Source organism: Protomyctophum parallelum, assembly GCF_964188405.1.
Source record: "Protomyctophum parallelum genome assembly, chromosome: 20".
Taxonomy (NCBI): Eukaryota; Metazoa; Chordata; class Actinopteri; order Myctophiformes; family Myctophidae; genus Protomyctophum; species Protomyctophum parallelum.
In genome coordinates this window covers 13,795,446-13,821,309 of record NC_139718.1, presented here as the reverse complement: position 1 = coordinate 13,821,309, position 25,864 = coordinate 13,795,446, and the positions used below count along the sequence as shown (strand labels likewise).

The window sequence follows — 25,864 nt, the reverse complement described above, 5'->3', positions numbered from 1 at the left end:
GAGGTAACTGGTAGGTCACACGTTAACTTCAGTACAGTTTCTGCTGGAAAGAACTGTCAACACAACTAGCGGCGCGCTAACTCATTTGACGATGTGGTTAAAAGGCAATTCATTGATTCAATTATATGGTTTCTCCAAGACAGTAAATAAAACTTTGAAAAGTTCGTTCAAATTAAACTCTACCTTAAAAAGCAGACAAGCCAAAATAAACAGACACCTTCTTCGGGGTCGCTTGCTCTTCATGGTGGGCCTTGACCCTTGGCTGGTTTCTTACTTAACCAACTGCCTGCGCACGACAAAAAAAATGTTTTCAACTTAAAAGTGTCGACACGAGTCGCGTGCGGCCGTTGCTGATGTTTATTTATAAATACATCAGGTTTGTCACGGGACACCTACAGAGGGGAAAAAAGGCTCGCGCGACTAAGTAATATAAAGCATATGTATGTATGGGAGCCAGCGCGCGGCCTGCTGCTGGTTGCCGATGCTAGCATGGTGCTAACTAACACAAGCTAACTAACGTCCCTCAGTGTCTTTCTTACCAAAACTTACCAAAATATCCAGACGCTTGATTTTATAACAGCACCAGAAGATGTGACAGTTGACGACAAAGGACCGCGGTTCCACCGCCCGGAGAGGCGACACCGACGAGGCGAGTTTGCGGTAGGTAGGTTAGGTTAAAAGTAAAGCAAGCTAGCTAGCTAGTCAAGCTAGCAGTCGTCTCTCCAGACTCAGTGCATATAATGTGTGAAAGTGCGGAACTCCCTGTTCTTCGGTGAAATCCAGGGACACATTACTTTATCAAAAGTAAAAGGTATATTATAGTCAAATTGAGTCTTTAAAAATGTTGGGCCCGGAGCTGCTGTGGCCAAATTAGAAGCCGAAAGGGTTTTTTAGCCCCACAGCCTCTCCACTTGACAGCTTGACAGCTTGCTAGCTAGCTGCTGCTGGAAGAACCAAACAGAAGGAGGAGAAGACCCGGATGTTGCAGGTTGCGTACTTGAAAAGCATGACATCATTCCCAACCAACCGAGCTCTACTGTGGCACCCAGTGTCTCTCTCTCTCTCTCTCTCTCTCTCTCTCTCTCTCTCTCTCTCTCTCTCTCTCTCTCTCTCTCTCACACACACACACACACGCGCACACCCCCCCCCCCCCCCCACACACACACACACACACACACACACACACACACACACACACACACACACACACACACACACACACACACACACACACACACACACACACACACACACACACACACACAGCAAAACCCATAAAATTAACACTTTACTGTGCATTTCTGCGAACAAGACATAAAGGCCCAGTACTTTCCCTCAAGGGATTCCTTTAAAAAGAAGAAATATTTAAGAAATATATCAAATACGATAATGTACATACCAGTAAATAAAAAATACAATTTTCAATAAATATAAATATTACTTCCACACGTGCAATTCAGTATAGCCTCATTTTTGTATATGGCTATTGTTTAAAAAAAATATATATATATATATTTTTTGTATTTACATTTTGTTGCGTCCTGGCAGTCTATTTAGAATTTGGTTTCTGTATATCATATATCATCATCATATCTTTTTTCCCAATATAATGTTCTAAAATATTTATTGTAATATTGTATTTTGTAAAATATACAAGATTTCTGTCTAGAATAGATATTTAAATGCACCAACCTCACCAGGTAAAAACACAAATGTTATTTTTCTAAAATACTTTATTACAGTTCTTGCAGAAACTAGTCACTCATTTAATCCAGTGTTTTCACACAATTGTAAATATGTAATATTCATAAATACTAAACAAAAATTTATTTTGAAAAGAGTTGAGGAAGGTCATTCACAGACACTTCTTCTATATGTGTAGAACTGTGCCTATTGCCTAAGTAAGACATTTAACCACAATGCTCCTATAGGATGGATTATACGCAGAGGACACATGTTACATGCAAATGTAGAGACAAATCCTCTGAATTAATTATTGTTATATATTATTATAACAATAACAAGATGGACCCTTTGTCAACATCAAGGATGCTTTTACTGGAGAAAGTTAGTCCAACGACTACTATGATAAAAAGTTGTCATAGAATGGAATTTGTATTGGGTTCAATGGTTGATTGGCATAAACTCTGTTACGCAAGTTGTCATTCCTATCTGGGGGGATAGGGATGAAAAGTTGTGGTGTTAAATTGTGTTTAAAATATACAAACAAAGGCTTTGATAAATAGACAGAAAGGCTGTGCTTTTATTCTTAGATGAGTGAGTATTCATTGTCTTATTCATCATCTCTTGTTTTAAGTGCATTATTGTCTCCACCAGGCCGAAGGCATGGGTGGCTGAAAAGTGAAAACTATGTTTTCTCCACTGTCCGTCTGGCCGCCCGTCCATGTGTTGGTCCGTCTGTGTACAGCTAATCTCTGGCATGTTGGTCCGATCAACGTGAAACTGTGCACCCATACTCCCTAGATACCAGAGCAGAACCTCTGCCACAATATTTCTACATCGGCCTGTTATAGCGCCACCAGAAGGGCGATATTTACTCACAGATTTAGCTTTTTATTTAATTTTTTACACATCAGCCCTCATTTATCAATGGAGTGTAAAATCTGCCTCAAATTCGAACGTCGGTTTTTGAGTACACTCACGTCGGCACCGCATTTATGAAGTAATCGCTGATAAATCTGACGGCTGAAATCAATCTGGCACGCCCTATGAAATCAAGCCTCGCCCTCATTTATGCGACATGAACAACTACAATACGACCAAACAACGTATATGGAAACCATAGTTACATGACAATACAATAAAAAAGGTTTCCCCCGCCCCCTCACCTAACCCCCCCCCCACACGCACGTACACATGCAGCAACTGTCACTGTGTGTTGTTAGTTGTATATTCAATTATTAAAGTATTTATTCATTTAATATACAACAAGATTAGTGAACGAAAACCTGAACCTGTGAAGCATGAATTAAATAAAAAATAGCTCACGTCATTGGAATGAGTTTGGACGCGCACAGCCCGTGACAACCGCACACACACACTGCTGTTTTGCAAATAGCTGCATCTCCTCCTTAACGATGACGAGACAACGAGGACACATACGTAACTCAAGAAAGACATGGGCCTGCTGTAGATTGCAGTAGCCTACCCGTTGGGAGACTTGACTCATAGTTGCAGCACTGCAGTCTCCCTCAAATGATTAACTATTCCAGGGGGGGATTCCAGCACAGCCAGCGCAAATCCTCTCATATAGGCCTACCGGTATGCGATCATGCAAAACACTGTTTAAATGGCTTAAGCATCTAACTTGCAACATTGTTTTTAATTGCGCGATTTGCTTGTAGACCTACACTTGGAAATATCCTACCAATTACGGTAATTCCGGCGTGCACCCATATTTGGGCGTACACCGCGTTGATAAATGAGGGCCATTATCTCTATAGTCATGTGATCAAGACAGATCTGTCTGATTTTGATTTCCCATATTCCATCCTGATTGGCTAAGATTAGCTTCCAAAGTTTGCCCGTTTAGAACAAAATGCCTCAAATTATGAACATAGCGTCCCATTGCCGTGAAACTTTGCATGCACATTCAGTCCAAGGAAGAAATGCCACCCTTTTCACATTGGTCTATCATTCGATTTTTACAAAACATATATTTTTATATTTATATTTTGTCACACACACATCGGTACACATTATCTCTATAGTCATGTCATCAAAACAGACCTGTCAGATTTTTCATATTTCATCCTGATTGAAGATTGACTTCGTACCTGGCCTGGCTGGTGGGGACCTGTGCTCAGTACATTGTTCTAGTCAGTGGTGGAAAGTAACTAAGTACATTTGATTTAGCCTACTTAAGTACAGTACTTCAGTACAATTTTTAGGTATTCGTACTTTACTTGAGTACTTCTACTCCACTACATCTCGGATCCAAATATTGTACTTTTACTCCACTACATTTATGTGATAACTTTAGTTACTAGGGTAAAATATATCTCCTGTGGTCAGCAACTCCCTACTCTTGGGCCCTTTCCCAATTCCTTTTTTAACCCTACCCCTCAGCCCTTGCCCCTTCCCCTTGTCCCTACATAATGAGTGTCAAGGGGTAGGGAGATAAATCATCCCCCTAGGAATTGGAACGTCCCTTGTAGAAATTGATATACAACCTGTTCTCAGAAAATAGCTGATCTGCAAGCCCACTACAGGCCAGTGGTCCCCAAACTTTGATGGCATTTCTGTCTCTAGGACCCCCAATTTATATTGTAAAATCAATGTTAATTAACTCTGAGAGTGTACAAACTATCATTTAGCCCATAACCCACTTTGGAAACTACTTTCCATTTGATTTAAGCTGTAGAGATGGAACGTAAATATAACATTGCTGTGGTTATGATGAAATAAATATATTGTAATTTTGTCTCATGTTGGTAGCCCATGTATGTAATTCAGCTAGATATAGCTCATTCTGACACCTGCTCAACAGTTGTACCTGATTAATTGATTGTTGTTTGTATAGCATGGGTACAGATATATATACAGGGTTAGAAAAAGGAAAAACAATTTACAGTATAGAAAGAAGGGGCTGTGGTCACTGTTCATTGTTTTTAATATCATTAAGAACAGAGTAATTTTCTATCAATGAAAATGCCATCGTGATTCATCTCCATCCAATGTATAGTCTGCACGGCAGCTTGCAATCTGTTCTGTAGCTGGTTTGCCTGGGGGAAAAAACAACACCATTGCTAATTAGTTATGTAAGTTTTGCAACTTGTGGGGATTAGTTTAACATTGGTCATGATAAAAACCATAGCTATCACTGGAGCGCGAGTAGCCAACGTTATGCAGTGACAGCGTTATGTAGGTACAGTAGGCTATTTCACGGCTTTTAAGAGCTCCAAAACTGCAGAATGTTGACATATCGTGGTCTGGGGGGTCGGACTGATGCCTGCTAATAAGCTATAGCTTGCATCCGTTGTATCACCGGCGCACCGGCGATAAATAAAAAAGAATAAAGCGCCGATGCGGCGCCAAATGAATGGGTAACGTTGTATGAATGCAACACCGTATCATATCGTTAGTTCACGTGAGGTAACGTTAACCTTTGCTAGAGATTGCGATATTTTTGGCGATGCAGATTGTTAATACATTCAAATAATATTGGTTATTATAATATTTTTCCATAATAAAGGACATAAAAGGCTTCTTACCTCGTCCGCCTTTCAGCCCTCACTGCCCCTCAGTGATGTTGCTCCGTTTGAAGTCCCGTCGAGATATCCCTTCAAACGAAGGGGATTCTAGCCCTAACCCTCGGCCCTTCCCCTCGCTCCAAAGACAATTGAGATAACCCTTCCCCCTCACGTGAACGCGCATAAGCAAGGGCAAGGGCTAAGGGCCAGGACGAAGGGAGGAATTGGGATTGAGCCATAGTGTGCGCTCCTACCTCTTTGATAACTTTAGTTACTAAACACATTATTATTACAAAACACATTAACCACTTCAGCCCTATATACATTTCGGCCATCTGAAAAAAGTTCACAATGCGTTGTGATGCAACACATTGTTTTCAAAAGATTTGTAATTTTGTATACATTTCAAAACTTGAAATGGGACATTCTGTATAATTAGTACTTCTATATTGAGAGTATTTCAGAGTATTTCTATATTGCAGTATTGATACTTTATCCTGGTTCTAGTAGCCTTCGCATTCGGCATGGTTCTAATGAATTGAATTCAGAATCATAATAATCATATTTATCAAAATCCACCATGTGTAGCCTAATATACAGGGACTTGACTTGGAGCCATTGTTTTGGTAACATACTGTATATCACCCCTATTTACTTGGCTAAGAAGACCACACATTTAGTGTAATAGTGAACAATAGACATATGAAATTGCATTATATGAAGTCAAGACAAGAATAGTAGTTATTCTATCTACCACATATTAAGAGCTTCTGCATGGAAATTGCTTTCACTACAGCATGAACTGAAAAAGCTGTAGCCTAGGCCTAGGCTAATGTGAGTTAAAATTAATGAAACCTAAAAACCTAAAAAGTGTGATCACGTGTAAAAGCAAAGGGTGGATTAGGGATAAACAATAAGCATTAAGCAATAGCCTACGGAAACTAATCAGAAAGTTCAAAAGATGAAAACCTGGTGTTATTTGATATGGTTAATTAAAAATGTCTAGTAGCCTACTTTACCCAGAATAAAGCTCCTCTATATCGCTTATGGAGGTGAGTCAGGTGACAATGATAAGGGCAATAGATTGTCTATTTTTGACAAGAGTAGGTCTACCTGGCCCAGTCTGCCGACAAGAAGGCTGCAGTGCATAGTATGCTTTTCAATTAATTAATTCCAAACATTTTCTAAACGTCAGTATTTCATTACATCTTTACATATTATTCAATATTATTCATGACAAATATTTTAAAACGCAAGCGAGACTGACAACATAGACACGTGCTTTTGCCCTGGTAACACCACACCGGAAGTGACGTAGTTAATTTGCGCTCAACAACATAACATCCGCGCTCATGATCTCTTGAGGCATCCAGCTGCAGCACCACTCATTCTCATATTCTAATCTAAGTGCAACACACTCTTTTTAGATGGACTGTAGCCTTATTTCGGCATTGTGCTGTTGTATATCACTTTACTTTGTGATTCAGTTTGTGCGTTTCATTTTTGCGGATGCTGACTTCACTCTATTATGGGCATGTATTGTGGGAACAAAACCAGGTGAGGTATGACTCCGTTATAACTGTTTTAATTATCAGCTGGCTGTTATTACCAGTGACGGATTTAACAAGTTGGGGTAGGTAAGGGGCTCCAAGCAAAGCTCAAGTTTTGGGGCCCCCCTTACTACAGTATGTGCTGTAGGCTATTCAAGACCGCTCTCAAAGAGCACTTTAAACGGGTAGCTGCAATTCGAAACTGGCCCCTGTAAAAAAGTTAAAGTCCCCGTCCCCCCGTCCCTATTTTACTATACTATTTTACTTATTTTACTGTACACGTTTCCCTTATTTCTAATGTATATATGTTTTTGTATAGAAGTGTATATTTGTATCTTAGTGCTTTTTCTGGTTTCTCCTCTTTCTCCAGAATTTCTCTTTGATGAATTGAACAATGTGGACCCTGTTGTAAACAAGTGTAGTGCTTAATTGGGTCGTCCACTCACAGTTGACAGTCTTTGTATTGAGTTTGTGCTTAAAATGTACTGTAAATTCTACAAACTGTTAATAAATATTTCAATCAATCAATCAAAACCCTGTACTTTTCTTGAACTGTACCCTGCATTCTACAAACTATATATTTCATGCGTTATAGGCCCTGCAGCAGTCACTAGCACAATAACTGTCTTTTATTTTGTCAACGTTGCCACCCATAGCCGGTTGCTACTCTGCTGGACCTTGTACCTTGAACCTTCCTGACAATGATTATTTTGTAACGGGTTCAACAGATTGTGGGTTGGCAAAGCTTCAGGAAGCCCATCACTGCATGCATTCTACTGAAACACTGAATAACCAATCTCACACTTATATTGAGTGCAGTAAATCTCAGTAAATCATGAGTCCTCTCATGATTTACTGAGACTTAACCAATACAATTTCAGGCAAGACAAAAAAAAAAAGTGGTCTTGACTCTTGAGACTTGAGTCTCAAGGATTACTGGGCTGGCATAGAAATTCTTTGGGCTATTTGACTTTTGATTGGTCCACTTCACAATAGTCTAACAAAACTCAATTTAGACAGTTGAGGAGCAGTGTAGACTAGTCACCACAAACACAACAAATACATATGTAAACATTAACTTCCATAAATCATAACCACAGAGACCAAGTTGAAAGGACTGGTGGTATGGATCACCGGAGCCTCAAGTGGCATTGGAGAGGAGCTGGCCTATCAACTGGCAGGGTGTGGCTCACGCCTGGTTCTGTCTGCCCGTCGGGAGGAGGAGCTCAGTAAGGTTAAACGTCACTGTTTGGGTGAGTAACATATTTTTGGTGAAACAAAGCCTGTATGTATGTATGTATGTATATGTAGATATAGAAAACAAAGCAAAACGGAACAACATACAACACAACAACAATTCACATACATGAATCATTGTGTTCTAGATCTGTTACTGTGTAGGCCTACTGATAGTTAGCGAAAACATGAAAGCATGTGATTCTTCTCCATTATGTAATTCTTTCTCAATTACTTCTTCCAAGAGTGTTCCAACCTATCAGATCAGGATATTTTTGTTCTTCCCCTTGATTTGCTGGAGAGGACATCTCATGAGGAAAAAACAAAAGCTGTTATCCAGCACTTTGGCAAGGTAAGGCAACTGAAGCTATTGCAGCTGATAATAGTATAATGCATTAGTTTGTCTGTTTTTGTCTCCTTACGGAGCTATGTGTGTGGGTGGGTCCTGGCTGGCTGGGTGGGTATGAGCACGAAAACAGCATAGCTGTTTTTCACCACCTGTGCGCAACCTAACACACACACAAACACACGCAGATATTAACTGTATATATGATGATTTTGGGTGTGCCAGTACAGTACCTGGTGCTATGTATGCTTTTTTTGTATAGCTTGATATCCTGATTAATAATGCTGGACGTAGCCAACGCTCTCTGTTCCTGGAGACCAATGTGGACGTGTACCAGGCCTTGATGGAGCTCAACTTCTTGGGAACAGTCTCACTCACCAAGCAGGTGCTGCCTCACATGACGCAACGAGGGACTGGGAGTATTGTGACTGTGAGCAGTGTAGTTGGCATCGCTGGGGCACCCCTGTGCACTGGATACTCTGCCACCAAACATGCTCTTCAGGTGAAGGAAGACTGCTTATCACTTGCAGCGTAATTATACAGTTATAAACGGTTGTTGTTTTTATATCTTTTTTTTTACAAATTTACACAACATTTTCAGATAGATAGAATTTACCCATCCCAGCAGTGGCTGACATTAATTTGGCACATGGGGAACAGTTAGGGTTTAATTGTCTTGCTCAAGGACACTTTGACACATAGACTGGGTTGACTGAGGGCGAACCACTGACCTTCCGATTCCCAGTGTCCTGAGTCCTCTACCAACTCGGCTAAGGCTACTCGCCTGGTTTGTTTAACTTTGAACACAATACAGGATGTGATGTAATTATCCTTTGTGCTACAATTACAATATTTCCTGTGTATTGGAAAATGCCATCACAGGGGCATATTAAACATATTAAAACGATTCAGATTCCTTTTTGAGCGGTCATACATCTTGTTTAATGTAAATCGCTCTGGATTAAGAGCGTCTGCTAAATGCCTAAATTGTAAATGATATGAATGAGAGCATTCTGTTGACTGATGCCATTCTACAGGGCTTCTTCAATTCTCTCCGTTCTGAGTTGACTGACTTTCCAAAGATACTCATCAGTACAGTGTGTCCAGGACCTGTGGTGTCAAAGATTGTCGAGAATTCCTTTACAGAGGAACTGGGAAAGGTAATGTTCTTTATTACACCTCTCTCTCTCTCTCTTTCTCTTCACTTTAAATACTATCAGTAAAGGTGGAAAATCCCCCAAAAAATATATAAAAACAAACATGACGTGAATAGACATAATAGACATACTAGAACAACCCAGCTATCTACAAGTATCTACAAAGTTATCTACAAGTGCAAGGAAGGGACCCAGGATTTCTAATTCTCTCTAATAAATGCCTAGCTAAGAAAGTGGTACTGGTAAAGGCCACCAAGTGAGCTTTGTGTTTTGGTAGTGTTTGGTATGTTCATGTTCAAGTTGTAATTTGGCACTAGTAACATGTTTTCTCTGCTCTTCATTTTCTTCTTTACCTAAGTCTGTACCCGAAGCAGGGAACCAGATGCACAAGATGTCCACAAACCGCTGTGCGCGCTTAACCTTGGTGGGCATAGCCAACGGTGTCCAAGAAATGTGGATCGCCAATCAACCATTCCTCCTGATCTATTATCTGTGGCAGTATGCTCCCACTTGGGCCTGGTCCCTCACAAATGTACTGGGCACAAAAAGAGTGAAGAATTTTAAAGCTGGTGTGGTACGTATATCTATACAACTTATTTTAGTAATTTCAGTGGAGTGGATAACATAATAAATCCTGGCACAGCTCTGTTTTCAGAGTTCAGACTTTTTTATATAGAGAAGCAGGTACTGAGAATCAGACCTGGGTTTAGACTATATCTAAGTTTGTGTATGGTCTGAAAATACTTGAGTAAAGCAGATGCGGCAGACATATTTAGACTAGAGCTGTCTCTTAACAGCTAGGGGGCTCAGCTGTTACTGACCTTGCTTCAGTATGATGAAGAGGAGGTGGCCAGGGTATGACTGAAGGCACTGACTGAGCAATGTGTCTGGTGGCCTCTGCTGGACAGTGACAGCTGACGGCCATACAAAAAAGGTCATGTTCCACTTCCAACTGGTCAGATATTTAAGTGTCACAGGAGAATGTTACAAGTTGTTTAATGCAGGAAGACTGGTACAGTGGGATGATCTCCCACATATACTGTAGCATCATAAACTAAACTCTGATGTGTAAAATCAATCTAAAAAATATATATATTAAGTTAGTGCTGGCCTGGGTCACCTCTTTACAACTCAGGTCTCTTAAGGCCTGTAATAAGATAGGATTTCATCAACATTGTGCTGTTTTGATGGGGTTAGTAGTTTAAGCCTACTTTTTTTTGTAAAATAAAAACACACTGATGGACATAGTCCACTACTCCATTCTAAGAAAGAGTTGCTAAACAAGTTCAAGTACAATGAGCAAATCTAGGCTATTGTTTTACACATTATATAGTAAACCAAGGCCAACATAGAGTGAAGGTTGTGTATGGTATTTCAGTATGTTGCATTAGTGTTATTTCAATGATTTACCATAAGTTCTTACCAAGGTTCTTCTTTTGCAGGATGCAGACTCTGCATACTTCACTAAGCCCAAGACCTCCTGACATCAAAGAGGGAACATCATTATCCTAATAATTACTGTATCGTTGATTTTGCCTGCAGAATGTTAACGTTTTGCCTTTCTAGTTAAAGGTAAAACATTTTAGGCTACATCAGCCTGAGGAGGGGGGGTGGAGAGGGGGTTTAGCATAAGGACATCTTATATGTATAAATTCAAAGGAACCTGTTCAGAATGCGTGACATTTTTCTCTTTTTCCCCCCTTTTCTTTTCTTCTCTTGAGTATTCTTTTTATTCTATATCACCAATGTTTTATTATTTGTGTGTGGGACCTCAGCAGTGTGAGGTGAATTAGATGAATGGTACGGTTCTGAAGAATCGTTAAGCTGATCGACTTAACGCTGCATTATTGGATACTCAGAAATAATGACATTCATAAAGATTCCTGGAATTATAGATAGATCTCTGTATGTCCTTCATGTATCTCAGCATCTGATCGTCACTCGTCAGGTACCGTATATTGCTGAGGCCCCAAGGCAGTGCATCGTTGAGTGTGAAGTCGATCAAATGAGCTGTTCTCAAACGCTGCAGCCAGCATTTTTGGGGACCAAGTAATCACCCGCTCCAGAACAGACACTGCACTATAGTATTACAGTATATGCCATTAACAATAAAGAGAATTTAATGTTTGTGTTGGCACCGTTTGTTTTACATCACCTAATTAACACTTTAATGTTAGTGCCCCTCACTTCACACAGGTGTGATTTTTTTTTAGCCCTTTTGTAAAAAAGTGCATTACAAATATAATGTATTACTATTAATGTAATAAAATGGGAAGATTTGCATAGTGAAACAAATTGCTTTCTTTTTTGTCAAGCCATTTTATTACAAGTATATACTTACACAAAATCAACAATCTCAAACTTTATATACAGGAGACCCTGGGGAACGCCTTGCTCTAAATTGTAAACAAGTGAACCGTAAACAAAACAAATATTTACTAACCACATTACATATACTGCAAAGACAAACCCAAGGCACATCCATGAATTCAAACTTTCCTAATAAAACAGTAAAGTCCCTTTTTTTCTTTATCAGGGGATGAGTTTCTTTGTGAAATATGAGAAAACAATCAACCCAGAGGTATTATGTTGATATCTCTTGAAGGGAGCGGTGGGCATATTCAATCACTAATGATCTACAAAAACCTAATTTTGTGGGAACCAATAAATGGCACAATTGCTGTGGTCTAAAGTACAAAATGTTCAAAGCAAATGTATTATATCCACTAATGTACAGTTCCAAGAAATCACTAAAGATTGTTTTGTTGACTGAACTTGTAAATTTTCTTTGTAACTCGTACAAGAATAAAGACTGACAATACCACCGTGTTAGTGTGGTCCAGGGAATCCTGCACTGCAAACTCCTAGAGTTAAATGAATACTCAGGAATGTATACAGTGTGAATTCCCTAAAAGTCGAACCCATGTAAAAAATGGTTAGAAGCAGGGCAAGTGCAGAGGGGCAGATGAATAAATGGGGTACCCAAGAGGCGGGTCGGCCGCCTGAACGGTAAGGTTCCTCAGCATGATGGGGTGAGCTTGGATGCTGTATCGTTCCTCGTCATCGTTGGTGGCATACAGGAGTTCCCAGGACAAATTGGCCCATTGTCCACGCACACCTTCTCCATTCAGACGGCCAACCTGCACCAGCTGCTCCTGCAGGGACAGCACTCGTCCCGTGTATGTGCCCTGTGGAAACAGGACAGTAGTGAATGTGATGTTGCATTTGTATTTTACTAATGCCAATAGTAATATATTTTTTATAAAAACAAAATGCCACATAAAGCAATGTAATAAAATCAGCAGTGCAGTGAGAAGTAAAAACATTTAGGGAATCAAACAAAATAAACTAAGGCATTTTAATAAAAGTAAGATTTAAGATGCAATTTAAAATAAGAATGATGAGCAAGCCCGAGTTCCTTAGGGCAGGCACGTCATTTCAGAGCCGAGACGCCCCGACAGCAAAGACATGGCTCCCCCCTTGTCTTCGGTCATTACTCAAAAACAACCAGCTGGTTACAGCCTGAGGCCCTCAGGATATGCAAAGGCTTATAAAAGGGGTATTAACCATTAAACTTTTAACAAATTAGCTCAATATCCTGAATTGCTACGGCTAGACAAGCTCTACTGTATGTCACTGATTCAACTAGAATGCAAGTGTGTCTATGACCGATGTGTGTTTGGTTACCATGGTGAGGTCATGTCCTAGAGAGAAGAGGAAAGGTTTCTCCTGAAGAACACTGTCATGCCAGCCTCTCTCCGCCACCAGGCCAATGTACCAGTCCCTGTCATAGTCCTCCAAGGTGCTGAACAATTCCTCAGGGCTTTCTATGGGGCCTAGACTTGCCTGATCAAACAGCAGCTTGAAACTGAACCTGAAGGTAGAAAAACCAAGCAACAGGAAGAACATTTAAATCAGTTACCTTTTTTCGGTGACAGAAATGTAAACCGCGTTTGTGGGCAATTGCCTATTTTAGTTGCCTATTTTACCTAAATGCTCTAAGTGCAATCTGGTAAAGTTCTTTACTAGCAGAAAGCCAGTCAAGTCCTTCTGTCCATGGTACATCTCCACAGTAGAGCCTGTACACATAGCTGGGGCTGGTGAAGGTGGTCTCCGCCCCCAGGGAGATGAGGCACGACAGAACCACTTGAGCATGCAGCTCCCTCAGTGCTTCATCCTCTTTCAGGGCCTTCGTCATGTCCTCTGAGTCTTCACCCTGCACGGCGGACCCAAATCGCCCAAGATTAAACCGAAACCAGTCCTCAGGGAACAAAGACCTGAGCTGCTGTAAACGCGATGGTAGCAAGGGGGCTGTCCACCATCCCTTTGGCAGGTTGAATGCCTCAGACTGTGGGCAGCTGAAATTTAAATGAGGGAGTGATGCAGGACCTTCTGCAGAGCCCTCTGGGTTCCGGCCCTTATCCACCGCTGGAAGCCCAAGGCCCAGTCCCAAAGGCTGCAGTGGCTGCAGGGCCGAGAGAGCCATGTTTTCAAATAGACTGTCCATCTCCACAGAGCCGGGCAGAGAGGGTCCCGTCTGCAGTGTTGTGTGTCCCAGCTGAGCCTCTGTACTCACCAACGCCACTGTTCGCCTGGCCGGTTGGGGACCAAACAGGTCATCCTCATCTGACCAGTCACCAAAGGAGGTCATACTTGAGCTGTCCTGCCTGAACTTCAGAGAGGACACATTGGACTCAACTATGACAGCCTCCGCAGGCTGGTTAGCAAAGGACTGGGCCAACTGGGAGGACTGGGACTTCCTGCTGCCACCTCTTGGCCCTTCTTCACTTCCCCAGATAAAGCCTTTTCGCTTCTGAATGCAATGGCGGAGGAGCAACCAAACCAGTGCTTTCAGAAAATCATCCTGGAGTTTCCTCAAGTTGTCGTGAGAGTCGATGATGCCAGAAAGCACATTCCTAGCATCAGAATAGACCCACACGGGGAGGGCGGCACAAGGGCTAAGGGCATTGCCCCAGTGCAGGTTAAGGCCCTGGGTAAAACCGAGACGCTCTGGGCGCTCAAAAGCTCCTTCAAAGACCTCGTCCACCCGCCGTGCTTCCACCGTGTGGCAGGAGGTCTCCTGCAGCTCCAAACCCTAAAAATCAAAGTAATTCAATTAAATGTCACAGCACGGCAAATATTTAGTCCCCCCCCACCCCCAACATGGAACCTCTGCCTTTATAGTACCTTAATATTGACTGTACAGTACCCATAACCTCTCTCCAGAATCATTATCCAAACCATACGGTCTTGGAACCGACCAAGGAAGTGAGAGCCTGGGGATAAGGAACCTATAGCAGGGAGAACAAAACACAACATCAGCCATGCATGCATCTACCATGTAGTGGAGAGATGTTGTGATGTGGGGATTGAGGGCAAGGAAAAGGGAAGCATACATAGTATATACATAAGTAAGAGGCCCCTGGTCACACAGACCTTTCATTTTGCATCAAGAGTGTCTCTTGGATAACTTGGCTGCTGGATGAGCTGCAGGGTGACGCTTACCATTTCAGTTCTACAGGAAGGTCATGATACGGTTTAAACTGGCTGACTGCACAGAGATCTAAATATTGAATTATTTCTCTGCCCTGACTTTCCATTAATCTCTGAATATTCATTCGCCTTATGGGAGGCGACTCAGAGAATCCCTACGTGGTCTTTTCAATTTCAATTCAACAGGAGGTAAGCGGACAGACGTTCATTTCAGTATGGACAAGTGGCGGCAGAAAGGCGCCGGTAGCCTTTTTTGTTTTTAAGTGGACTCAGTATTTGCGTGGCTCAAGGATAATGTCATGTCCCATAATGACAACTCGGAATAGTCACAGACACCACCTCATGATGGGAAGTGACACGCTGTGCTCGCATACTTCGTTCCTGCTCATTGCTCACTGATGCACGAGCTCCTATGTTGCACAGGGGCCAAAGGAAAGAACGGAAAAGCTAATGTAACAAACTACCATCTTGGTAGACTGTGAACATTAAAAGACAAAACAAAACTGAATTATACATTACATCTAAGACACCCCAAGCTCACCAAGAAAACAATAAGATTGAGTGATGACATCATTGAAGATCATTCCCCCCCCCCCCCCCCCCTTTCTGTTTTGAGTCATCAACCCATAAATAATTGAGCTTGTACTCGGCGACACCATTTCATTTTTTGTCTCTTGCCCCCTCCCGACATCACATAGAGTAGAGCACTGTAGAAAATTCCAGAAGCAGCTTCGGTTGGCTTAAGAGTATTATGAGGTTAATCGTGTGGAAATATTTGGATGTAATGAATACAGATCAGAGCTATTTTGTTCAGGTCACTTCACAGGAAGCACAACTGGATCCTGCAAGCTTGCATTACTGCCAGCGGCTCCACAATCTACCCATGACAACATTCCTCTTAATATCAAACCAAGAGAGGCACTCCTTCCTTCGATGCTCTTTCATCTGCATACGGTCCCTGTTTGACCCTGGTAAAGGTTCAGTGTCACAACCTTTAAGAGGCAACGCGTACTGTTAAGACAAAACAAATTCTGAAAACTACTGGAGCAACATTTATACCTCTAGTGCAGCATGATAGTGAGAATTAAATTTGCTTCATCACCAGTAAGGAGAAGTAAGTACTGGCAAAACCCCATACATTTAAATGCTAAGCACTTATTGTGCTATACTGTGTTTCGCTGGTGACTGAAAATTGATACTTACAGAAATAAATGTTGAGTTACTGCGGTAACTTGAAGTGAAGTTCAATGTATGAATGCTTAAGTGAATTCTCATTACAATTAAACTGCAGATCAACTTCAAATTCACAAATACTGTTGAAGCACTCAACTGGTAGCCTGGGTTCCAGCTTGAATCGCTGTGCTCCGTGATTCCGAATTGACACTCGCTACTCAGTCTGGACAGAGGCTGCTTGACTCTCATTGCATAACGTCAACTGTTACGTAGCCACGTTGTTGCTGATACGTCATCAGCCAGCTCCACTCTGTCCATGCTTCTAACTGTTGAAAAGAATAGCGCCGTTCAAGACTTGAGTTAAAACCTACGGTAAAAATTAAACGATTCAGTAGTCCACCGTCAGATTCAGTAGTACAAAATGAATGACGGCTGTGTGGGGTGAGTTTAATGAATGATAAGGGGACGTTGCAGGACAACAGCAGTAGCTGTGCAGTGCGCATTGATACGTCAAACTGGTGTTTTCCTCAACCCGCACCACAGACCAATCAGAAGCCACGGTTCCATTTCAACCTTTCATATGGCCCGACTACCTTGCAGATTAGGAGACTGTCCAGAGTCAGACTGAGTTGTTTAGTGACATTTTCAGATCCACGGAACCCAGTCTACTTAACTGGTGAATGAGTGGATTGTGCTGACCATTGTTGCAATGTCTCCGGTTCAATGCCGGACAGTCATCTTTCCCCCTGGCTACTCTCAGCATCCAATCTCTCAACTCTCTTATCTAAATTACCCAAAACATCTGTACAACAACTGTAAACATCACTACTCTGGTGAGGTCATATTATGGGTTGCAGTGGATGTCCTTTTCCGGAATGTTTTATGGAGAAGCTAACCAACTAACCAAGTGAGCCTCTGGCGAAGGCCCCCCTCAGAGCAGTGGCTAGGCTTCCACTCATCTGCTGGTAGAAGATGGAGTCTGGACAGGGACAGGCGGTCCCTACTGGTCCCGGCCAACTGCGCTGAGGCCTGGGGAAACCGACCAGGAAGATGGGCAGAGTAAAGAGGGGCAGCAGAGGGGCAGACAACACGGCAGAGAGGGTCACCACAGCCAGGAGCAGAGGACAGAGAGAGGCATTCAGAGCCAACAGGGTTCCAGCCGACTGACGCCGCTGCTTCTTCTCTGTCCAGGATGTCACCAAAACAGTCAAGGTGAACTTCAGCTTGGCCAGGAACTGCACCAGTCTGTCACATAGGAGGCCCACCTGGCAATAGACAGTAAAGCAAACATCAAGGGCATGGACTAGAAGAATGACAACTTGACAAGCATCATCTGCCTTATTTTTGAGTGGTGCCTCCGCTCAATTACGCAGCTATGTGTGTCCCCATGTATGTATGTCTACATGTCCCAGCACGGAAAGCTGCAACACGATAACTCTTTCATTTCTCGACCGTTTTCGGAAACTGGAAGGCTCACCGGAACCGGGCCAGCCACCCATCACTTGGAGCCCTACCGATTATTTAACTTGTTTCCAGTTTTGTTTATTTCAATAATCCAGGTATAAATTATGTTTGTTTAGATTAGAAGAAAAGTTTATTTTTTATTACATTTTTATCCCACGATTTTGTAACCCAGTTTTCTTTTCACCCAGTGCCAATTATCTAATGTAATCCTAAACTCTATGGAAATATAATCAATTTCCTTATTGTTTTTAGTGTGTGCATTCAGTTAGCCCTGTACATTGTCTGGGTTCTATGTTAGCAGCAAAGCCAAGACAGAAACACATTAAAACTGTATACTTCAGTATTTGTTTACTTGTATTCAACAATGTTATCGCATATCACGTTTTCCTAATATTGTGCAGCCCTAGTTTGCACTTTGCACCCTACCTACGCTGCCTGGCCCCTTGTAGCACAAAGCATGTACAAAGCAAATCTATCCATCACATCATCAGTACATATTCAGGGTAAACTATAAACATCAGGAAATACATTTTGATGTTGTTAATTATCTTTGGTTCTAGAATGAACCACCATTTATTTTTGTTAGTATTCTTCTTTTAATTAAAAATACATTTAACTGAAGTATTTTTAATTAATTTTAATCACAGAACTGTTACTGTGCTTCAGTGTACCTCAGGAAAACCTTCACAATTCTGATAATACAGACGTTACAAAACAAAGACCATCAGTACCTTAGTCAGCGAGATCTGTACAATTCACAGATAATACAAGTGATTATAGCACAACCAGTGAAAGTCTAATGGTGAATGATAACACCTTTCCATTATTTATTTATATAAATACATTTTGGAGTGAAGAATTTGCAGTATGAGAGTTGAGTCAATATACCAAGACAATTTTACAAGTGTATCATAATGGTCTGCGTTAGTGGGAGATATATGGAGTTTTGCCTAGATATAAATAAAAGTATATTAAAATTACAAAGATCGTTGAACTTTAAAGAAACTGTGTTTACTTTAGTCAGGACAGCTCACACAGTAAAGTACATTTTCATTAACTGCCCTATTGTTGTACGATGGTGTTGCACATCAAAAATAGCCAAACAAAAAGTTTACGTGTCATGACACTAACGCCAGGGCTCCACTGGGCGCGTCTGCGTCGCGTCTCCGTCAGCGTCGGGAATGTTCCCTTTTAATCAATGGAGGGTGGCTCCACTGCCCGCGTTGCGTTGCGTTGTGCTGCGTTCGGTGACAAAAAAATTGCCCCGGTTAGTTTTTTGACGCACGTCCAGTCATGTATAAAAGAATGTTGCTGACGCGCAGTTCTCAAAAGCCTGCGGTGGAGCACCTCTAGCGTGACGTTGACGTTGTCATGACGCGAGCAGGACGCGACGGAGACGCAACGCGCCTGGCGTTAGGGTGTGTGAACAGGTTATTGGTTGGCTTGAAAGTGATCCAATCAGCTGAGGCTATGAGTCCCCTGCTCATTTCTACTTACTTATTTCCTCTGACATACAGACCACCATAATGACTGTGCAAACCTGTGATGGTCTGATTCGAGTTAAGTCTGATGTCGTCAAATCTACGCCTCAAGTCCGAGTCTTGTGACCTCAAGTCCATGGTCCTGAGATGTGGTGGGCTGATGAATTGCTCTTACCAAAAGAAGCTGGACTCCAGTGCCCAGACTGTCCCATCCTGGCAGAGTCCTGTCTCCAGCAACCAGACGCACCGACACTACGACTACCATGTGGAGCAGTGCATCCTCAGAGCCCTGCCAGACCTACACATCATCCACAGAGCAAGTCATGAACATTCATATCTACCGAAAATAGTAAGGAGTTTGCACAGAATGTAAGTTGCAAAAAAGTGAGTGAGTGAGTTTTTACCACTCTAAATGCCCGTGTGAGTCCCACACTTAGGGAAGCTGTGTGGAGACGCTGCACAGAGCTGTCCATAGACAGGAAAGCAATCATTGCAAATGGAGACACTGTAAAGTTAAACAGTCAGTACTGTCAATATTAAAGGGTAAAAACAATTACATGTATAATGCACATCCATTGCTGTACTCTTATTTCAAAGAAGACAACTGGGCCACAACTGGTGAAGACTACCCCCCCTTAAGTATATTTTGCGTCCTAATTTAGTCACCAAATCAAAATGGTGGTTTGTTGAATGAATTGTCAATTCTCAAGAACAATTCAAAGTAGGTGCGTCAGCGCCAGCGGGCATAATGCTATGCCATTACCATTTCAGTTAAATTTGAAATGCATTAAAATGTCACTTATGAGGGCACTGATGGCCTAGTAATTAAGGCGAAATATAGGCTCTAATGTGAACCCAATGCAACTCTCTGCCTCTCTCTCTGTGTTTCCTGTCTATCTCAACTGTACTACCATATCCAAATAAAGGCAGAAAAATCTTAAACAAAAAAACGGCACATGGTGCCTCTGGAATCAGTGCACAAATATACACAGGTTGGCAAAGGAAAACACCACTTTAACCCTAGCATCCCTATTTCATGTCATGGTATTGGCGTAAATGTTCAAAAGGTTCACAATGCAATGTAACGATATGACCACTGAGATTATTTTTCCCACAAAAATATGGCTTAGATGGCTAAACAGCTGAAAGAAAAACAAAATAAACATTTGAAGAACAGTTGAGGTTCAACATTCAAGGCTCACCGAGGTTGAGGAGGAGCCTTCTGACTGCAGCTGCAAGATGAAGACCCCGACACTTCTGCTTGAACACCGGTACACTGGTCATGCCTCGTGGGTACAATGGGTTGATTAGCACCCCTCCGAAGACATAGGCCCCCTGGATCTCTCCGAGAGCCCAGCAGAGGAAGAAGAGCGCAAGGAGGAGATAGCTGACAGGAGCCTGAGGTCCGCCAACTAAGCTGTGGGGTTGAGGTGGGCCAAGGAAGTGATGCAGCAGCCCAGCAGCCGCCATGGCTGCCAACAGCAAGCACAAATACAACAGCATCTCTCTGCAGCCCAGACGCCAGCCGAATGAAGTGGGAGGGGCCGGCGAAGCCCCCCTCCGCCGTCCGCTGTCCCTCCACCCACGGCCCACGTTGGACCTGGTGCAGAGGCTGCCGATCTGGCTGAGGTCCAAGCTCAACAGAAAGCCCATGGAAACGGAGAACAGAACCACACCCAGTGTGGACGGGATGAAGCAATTGCACACAGCAACACCAACAGATACAGCAAACATTACCATCAGCCTGCAAGGCAGAGTACACGCACAAACACACACATAGAGTTGCATTGTTAGCTTGAAAATCTGTTAAGAGTATAAATTAGCCTTTAGAAGGAGACTGCAATATGCCACAAATTCTGACAAAAAGAAGGACAAAAACACAGGCTTTCTTAACTGAATGAATTGGGAGATTAAACCAAATCACCTGAGGTTGCTGGACATGGGTGAGCCCCCCAAGCCAAAAACAAGAAACTGCTCCATGCCCCAGAGGAGCAGGGCGTCCAGGGGCGACAACATCCCTAGTGCCCACAGCAGAGGTAGGAGTAGGAACACAACATGGAGCACCTGACTGGCCAACTGGAGCTCAGGCACATGACCTGTGAACCTGAATGGAAAACAACAAATTCACTAAAATATTGTGACAATGGTCCTATGCTTGTCTATTTCACCAGATACGTTTTTATTTAAAAAAGAATCACACCTGTGTGAAGTGAGTGGTGCAACCACTGCTCCTGGTGCTGTTTCGTGCTCATACCCAGACACCCACCCACCCACACACATAGCTCCGTAAGGGCACCACTCAAAAAACAAGCGTTGTGGTCCTAAAAAACCTGGAAGTAAGTTTGAGCTATAGTTTCCCTCGCCATTGATTTCTAAGCATTTGTATTCATGGAAAAAATTACTCCCGTCTCTGTGTGACATGGGTATTGGGTATATAACTTCTAAATCTAAACTCTCAATGTATAGCAAAATAAAAAGGGGAAAAAAAGATGAATTAAATCTTGTTCAACATAATGTACAGAAACACCATTGAAAATCTGTCACGGAATTCCATGGTGGAATTACCTTCCGAGGTTAGCCTACAAAAAGACATCACTAGATCACATAGGTTACCTATCCGCCAAGTCCACAGCGATGAAAGTGAAGATGTAGAGGGGCCGGGTGAGCGGGGTGATCTCATAGGTGTCTTGAGCCTGGAAAGTGGCCGTCTCCGTAGCCGTGTTGATGATGAGTGAATATTCGGCTATACACAGGGTCACCCAACTGAGGATGAATATAAGCAGGGACACACCCATACTGCCATAGAGAGCAGTCAATCTGCCTAGGAGCAAGTACCACGTCCCAAAGCCACAAAGAACCCCGGCCAGAAGTGTGTGCAGCACCACGTTCAGACCAAACCTCTTCCCGGGGGCGATGAACCTGACGGTCTCTGGGCCAACGCAGTGGGTGAACTCCACCTCTTCCTCGTCAGCCAGGACGTTGGGCGCCCCCAGCCTCTCCACTGTGCCGCTCCTGCGTGCAGCGTAAAGTGCCAGGGCCTGCACGCCCACCGCCGTCCCAAACATCAGCATACCAGAGAGCACCGCGGCATGGATCTCCTGCAGCACCTGGATTTGGTACAACAGGCTGCCGACGCCTCCAAACAGCCATGGCGTCAAGAACAGGAGCGCCTGGTTGACATAGACGTAAGACGGGGCGCAGTATCCCAGTTTGAGGCGCGGACCTCCCAACACGGTCTGGGGGAAACGCTTCCAGAAGAACTCCTGCTTGTATTCATTGAGAAGGGGCACGTCTGGCCCCATTCTGACCATGCCCTGAGGGGTGGCAGGTCATCTCCTCACAGCTGCAGCACAGCTCTCAGTCATCCTCCTGGAAACAGTCAAGACGTTTGCAATGAACAACAAAGTATTTTACAGACTGACTGACTGACTGACTGAGAGACATACGTCAAGTCAAGTGCTAATTACCTACATATGACTTATAACGTAATCGACTGAAAAACACATGCTGACAATGGACTTATCAGTGTTAAAAGGCAACTGTGTTGTTGGGTCTTGTAGCCTAGCAGCAATATCCCAGTAACGTTAACACAGCACACGTTGTGATATTAGTAGGAAAACAAAACTAGCAATATACATTGCCGGCTAGCCATCAATATAGCAGTACATTTTACCAGGACTCAGAAAAACTCAAACTAAATACAGGCAAACTGTGTTTAAGCTCTATCGTTGACTCTGTTTCCATCTCTGTTTTCCATATTTAGCTGGTCTGGCTAGCCAGCCAGGGTTGTTCACCAGCCAATACATAACAGCGACGTGAATAGCGAGGCATTTGGGGATAAATTAACTTACCTATAACAATAGAAATGTCATTTGGGAGAGATGCCTTTCATATTACCGGCAGCATAATAAAATCAAATGACAAAAACAGCGTAGCGTTAGTACCTAGCTGCTAGCTAACAACATCGGCTAGCACACAAGCACACCACCAAGCAACAACAGGATGACGCGCTGACATGTTGGGACCAATGGGAGTGGAGTGAGCCTGGAGCAATGTTTTTCACTGGTCCCATATGTCTATGGTCCCAAACTTCAGGTTTACAGGAGGAAAGAAGTGGGTGAGATTTGATATTTTTGTGCAAGCTCTCTAGTGGGGTCGTACGGGGTCGTACTCGTATCTGATATTTCCGTGACCGCGGAGAGCATTGATTGATTGATTGATTGAAATATTTATTAACAGTTTGCAGAATTACAGTAAATTTCAAGCACAACTCAATACAAAGACTTAACTGTGAGTGGACGACCCAATAAAGCCTACACTTGTTTACAAGAATACAAGAAGACTCACCCCGTTTCTGTTTTCCTCCCAGAATTTTCCCCAGTGAGGGGTGGGAGAGGCTGGACAGCAGACGGCTGGATTTTGAATTTCTCTAACTATAAACTTTCATGACAGCAGACAGCCTAAATACAAATATAATTTATGAAAAGCTACTACAGTGAAGTCTGTTCACAGAAGTTGTTGTAGGATATGTGGGGATTATCTGACGAGGTACCATTTGAGGGGGCAAAACCTTACATATACTAAATAATACTAAATTGTTTATAAGGTCAATATAAGTAGCCTTTCCACAGGAGTATCTTTTTATATTTTTCCAAAAAGAATACAAACAGCCAATAGCATATTACAAAGTTATCCCCCTCACTGGGGAAAATTCCGGGAGGAAAACGGGCACGCACCGGGGTGAGTCTTCTTGTTACCGTTTACAAGAGGGTCCACCTTGTACAAATCATCTAAACATTTAGAGACGTACAAATAGACACTTCTATATAGTCAAAGAACAGAACAGGAATTCATCATAAGGAGGTAAAAAAGGGAAAAGAAACATATACAGTTAGAGGAAAAAGGGTGAGGGGGGGAATTCAGATTTCTACGGGGGCCAGCCGCCAGTTTAGAATTGCAGCCGTCCGTAGGTGCCCTTTGAGAGAGGTTTTGAAGTAGTCAAGGGAAGGGATTCACATGTCTTAATGACTGTTGGTAGTAGGGCGTTCCACATTTTGGTGGCATAGGAGTGAAAATAATTTAGTCCCTTGTTTGTGCCGAATCTGGGTTGCACATGGTTTGTTGCACTCCCTCTGGTGTTGTGGGTGTGGACTTTGTTTACATTAAGGAAGTATTTAGACAGGTACATGGGTATCTTGGTGGTGTATCGAATCTTGTGGACCAGACCCATTGCAAGATGCTGTACTCTAAGCCATTCCAGCCTGTAAAAGTGGGCAGGCCGGGGTAAGGTGGGTTCAGGGGGGGGGAGGCCAAGTAGGAGCCTGACCAGTTTGTTTTGGGAAGTCTGGAGCCTTGTTTTAAGGGCCTTTGAGGTGCTGTGGTACCAAGAGGTGCATGCATAGTCAAATAAACCTTGTACGAGGGCTCCTGTTAGGGTCTTCAAGGTGTTTTTGTTGACCAGTGAGGAGATCCTGTAAAGGAATCTTGTTCTTTGATTTACTTTTTTGATTACGTTGGTGGCCATTTTATCACCGGAAAGATTAGCCTCCAGTATGGAACCTAGGTAGGTAATTTCATCTTTTAGTGTGATAATATCGTCACCCACTCTAACCAAGAAGCCATCTGCCTTGCTGAGATTACTATTTGATCCAAAGAGAATGGATTCAGTTTTTCCCAGGTGTAAAGATAATTTGTTATCAGTGAGCCAGGTGTAGATTCTACCGAGTTCAGAGCTGAGGGCCTTTTCAACCTGCAGTTTGTTCCTGTCCGAAACTGGCAGTGCTGAGTCATCTGCGAACAGGAACAAGTTGCAGTCACAAGCTGATGTCATGTCGTTTACATATATTAGGAAGAGTAAAGGCCCTAGTATGCTTCCTTGTGGAACGCCACAGCTCACTGGGAGGGGACACCGACATACCCAGCCGATCGCAGTACCCTTTTACCCACCCAACATTTAAACATATCTTAGTCACGTCACCATCAATAGCCAATTGATGCATTGCATTGATGCATACCATACATACATACCACTTTTGGTCCAGCCGACCACAATACTTGCGCGCTCTGCTTGCACAAGTAATTATAAAGGAAAATATCAAGCATCTGTTATAACTCAATGAGCGGTTTTGAAAGTGTTTATTTGTCGGGCCGCTGAACTTGGGACACATGAAAACAAAAACATTCATTTTGATGACGACTCGCATAAGCACCTCAAAATACCATTTCATTTGATGAATGGAAGATGTGATTGATGCTGCTTGCTGCTAATTTAAACCCCTCCAGTAGCCACTTCTACGAATGCAAACAGTTTAATATACATGTATGAGTAAACATATGTAGCACCACATATATATTATGCCCAGATAAACAATGAACAAGAAACTCTATTATGTTTTTTATATCATGGCCCCAAACATCAATCAATGGTCTCAATGCTCTCACTTCAGCCCAACCCCCAAGTTCCTATACACTTGAACCGGAGTAGATTGCATAGAAAACATGGTCCATTCAGCAATTATTCACAGAGTCTTGGGCTAATGGCACTCCGAATGCACACACACAGCAGAATGTAGGAAAGCAGTGGACCAGTGGTAATGGCCCCATACAGAGCATGTGTTTTGTGTGTATGTACGTGTATATTTAGTGTGTGTGCGTGCATGCGTGTGTGCGGTTATGCACATGGTAGTGGTGGTGATGTTCGGGTGGGGGGGCAGAGCATCATCTCCAACTGATTCACAACAAGCACAAACAT

At 42.7% G+C, this 25,864-nt stretch overlaps 3 protein-coding genes across 5 annotated transcripts in view; 1 reads left to right on the top strand and 2 right to left on the bottom strand.

Annotated features, from left to right (window-relative positions):
• Nucleotides 1-938, bottom strand: part of ppm1aa (protein phosphatase, Mg2+/Mn2+ dependent, 1Aa) — a 33,099-nt gene extending 32,161 nt beyond the window's left edge. For all 3 annotated transcript variants that reach the window (XM_083791294.1, XM_083791295.1, XM_083791296.1), the window contains exon 1: nucleotides 550-938. The gene's annotated coding sequence lies outside the window, so the exon portion shown is untranslated. The remainder of the gene's footprint in view (nucleotides 1-549) is intronic.
• Nucleotides 939-6,555: 5,617 nt separating this feature from the next.
• On the top strand, nucleotides 6,556-11,586 carry dhrs7 (dehydrogenase/reductase (SDR family) member 7). The gene is made up of 7 exons (XM_083792536.1): nucleotides 6,556-6,770; nucleotides 7,864-8,016; nucleotides 8,245-8,351; nucleotides 8,608-8,847; nucleotides 9,383-9,505; nucleotides 9,861-10,076; nucleotides 10,945-11,586. Exons 1-7 carry the CDS (start codon nucleotides 6,641-6,643, stop codon nucleotides 10,984-10,986), a joined length of 1,011 nt encoding a protein of 336 aa, XP_083648662.1. The 5' UTR covers nucleotides 6,556-6,640; the 3' UTR covers nucleotides 10,987-11,586.
• A 550-nt stretch (nucleotides 11,587-12,136) lies between these two features.
• pcnx4 (pecanex 4) lies at nucleotides 12,137-23,103 on the bottom strand. The gene is made up of 11 exons (XM_083792696.1): nucleotides 22,965-23,103; nucleotides 21,727-22,482; nucleotides 21,038-21,217; nucleotides 20,316-20,857; nucleotides 19,518-19,618; nucleotides 19,289-19,411; nucleotides 17,073-17,433; nucleotides 14,690-14,793; nucleotides 13,492-14,597; nucleotides 13,190-13,376; nucleotides 12,137-12,690 (listed from the first exon to the last, which is right to left on the bottom strand). Exons 2-11 carry the CDS (start codon nucleotides 22,422-22,424, stop codon nucleotides 12,439-12,441), a joined length of 3,654 nt encoding a protein of 1,217 aa, XP_083648822.1. The 5' UTR covers nucleotides 22,425-22,482; nucleotides 22,965-23,103; the 3' UTR covers nucleotides 12,137-12,438.
• Nucleotides 23,104-25,864: the final 2,761 nt, after the last annotated feature.